Here is a 2,275-nt window from a genome sequence, read left to right on the forward strand (position 1 = left end):
CTTGTCACTGAAAAACCATTTCCACATTGCGAACTGATTGCGGACTTACCATAGTTCGAGTTCCGCTCACATATACTGCCTTAAAGGGCGGAGGTGTCTGCTGGCTTGTTAACGTCGAATCTAATGGTGTTCTCATTCCACTCAAGAATCAAATGGTTGCTGATATGTTGTGCCTTGGACTTCTTTCTCCTTTTACACCTCATTCTCTTACGTTTTTACTTATTTCCCAGACTCCCAGATTCCGCCAGCTTGATGAATTCTTCAACGCTGTTTTTGAACTCTTTCCCTCACCTTAAATCATATTTTTGGACGACTTTAATGTTGAGATAAACAAGCATAACAGTTCCACGACTGAGATGTTCAAAACTTTATTGGAAAGTTGTGATCTAATAGAAAACGGTGAGGCTTCCACTCACTTTCGCGCCGTTCTCGACCGTGTTCTTTCTACCGGATCAAAAATCAGTGATATCGTAATTTTGCTCCCTTTTGCTAATTCCAATCATAATATTGTTACCTTCAATTTCGATGTTAGCGCGGAAGAATCTCTCTACGTTCTCTCGCCAGACTTCAGCCGTGCAAGCTATCCCCAGTTACGGAAACATCTCGTTTGTGTGAACTGGAAGACTATCTTCAACAAATACCAGTCCGTTGCAAAAAATGAATCGCTGCCTTGGCCTAATGATGAACGACAGTTTTGGCGAAGTTGTCCCGTTGAAGTTCAAGCGAAATTGTCTATCTTATTCTCCTTTGCATGTATGAAATCTATTTGGCCAAAAGAATCCATTCCTTCATCAACTCGATAACCTTTCGAAAAACACTCTCTATAGAAAACTTTGTGTTGATTCTTACTACCAATTGTAAACATATGTTGCATATGTTGTCTGAGCGACGTTTGTCGAGAACATGCTTGAAAAAATTTCATAATTTTCTTGCTGAAAGTGTTGAAGGCATCCATGAATCTGGGGTGGTGCGGGTTTTAATTGAAGAGTTCCTATACGGGGTCGTAGATTATGGAGAGGAGGGTGATTCCGTCCATTTCTTCCTGATTGCCGTAGAAAACGGCCTGGAAGGGCGTTCGAAGATGCGGCGCGTGCACAAGGCTGGCGCACTCCAATCGAACTCGTTGTAGAAAATAGCACGCCGGAACGCTCGAATTCGTGTCTTCCGGGCTGTTTTTTACGGCAATTAGGAAGAAATAAACGTAATCACCATCCTCTCCATAATCTGCGACTCCGTGTAAACATAACCCACGAAACGCGCACCACCCCAGATTCGTGAGGTGATGCCTTCAAACGAGCACAAAACCTACTTCTCTTAAGGGCCGCAACGGAGATTTGATGAAATCCTATCTCGAAAAAGCAAACGCATTTCATGAATTTTTCGTTCCTATTTATTCAGTAAATTTGGTTGACAGCTGTCATAGCCTTTCACTGCCGACTACTGTTTTTTTCTTTTTTGCTTCGGTGAAAGGTCTTTCAACTTTGTCATCTGTCCAAGTGATGTTCTTGCCGTTCTGAAGTTAAATTCTTCTTCTTCGTTTCGCTGCAAAGAAATTTTCAAATAGTTTTTTTTTACATATGCAGATTTTGTGTGTCTTCCTCTCACTCACATTTTTAGTGCGCCGGTTATCTTCAATGATTCTTTCTGCTCTTGAACGGCTAACCAGCACTTGGAGAGAATAAGGGTTAAATGTAGGGAAGGACTTTGAAAAAGAGCATATCAAGGCAGAATCCCAGCTAGCTAGTGTCATAGGAGAACAATTTAACTGTATGATACTCTTAGATTTTTGGTTAGGCTTAGAAGATTGCGAAGATGTCGCCAACCTTTCTCGGAAGTTCGATCCGTACAGATTCCTTGATTCGAGCTAACCTCTGTTCAGAATAAACTGAAACCTTATTTGCTACACATGACTTACAGCTGCTCTACGTATGAGCTATTATTCCTTCTTTTATTACCCTCTCATGTAATGATCATATTATAAACTGTTACATTGTAGCAAACTAAAGTAAACGATCAACTTGAAGTACTGTAACAATAAACGGTGGTACAAGAAATGTACTACGTAACTACTAGAAGTATTTATGTTTTCTTATTATGTCAACGAGGTTTTGGTAAAGCTTTATTATCGATTAATATTTAATAAAGTTTAATAAAACCTGGAGCGGGTGTAGTGTACCAGTTAGAGGTTCCGCTTCCTGCACCAACGATCGGAGGTTCGAATCCGCCCTAGTGTTCACCACGCCTTTCAAGTTTTAGCGCCTGAAGCTTTATCCTT

General features: G+C 40.7%; 1 protein-coding gene across 1 annotated transcript; it reads right to left on the minus strand.

Moving 5' to 3' along the window:
• Window positions 1-1,437: 1,437 nt before the first annotated feature.
• On the minus strand, window positions 1,438-1,750 carry RB195_003493 (uncharacterized protein; the record flags this gene model as incomplete). Its single annotated transcript, XM_064201171.1, has 2 exons — window positions 1,438-1,542; window positions 1,610-1,750. 2 exons carry the CDS (start codon window positions 1,748-1,750, stop codon window positions 1,438-1,440), a joined length of 246 nt encoding a protein of 81 aa, XP_064057052.1.
• Between the last annotated feature and the right edge of the window lie 525 nt (window positions 1,751-2,275).

Source organism: Necator americanus, chromosome IV, assembly GCF_031761385.1.
Source record: "Necator americanus strain Aroian chromosome IV, whole genome shotgun sequence".
In the NCBI taxonomy this organism is placed as follows: Eukaryota; Metazoa; Nematoda; class Chromadorea; order Rhabditida; family Ancylostomatidae; genus Necator; species Necator americanus.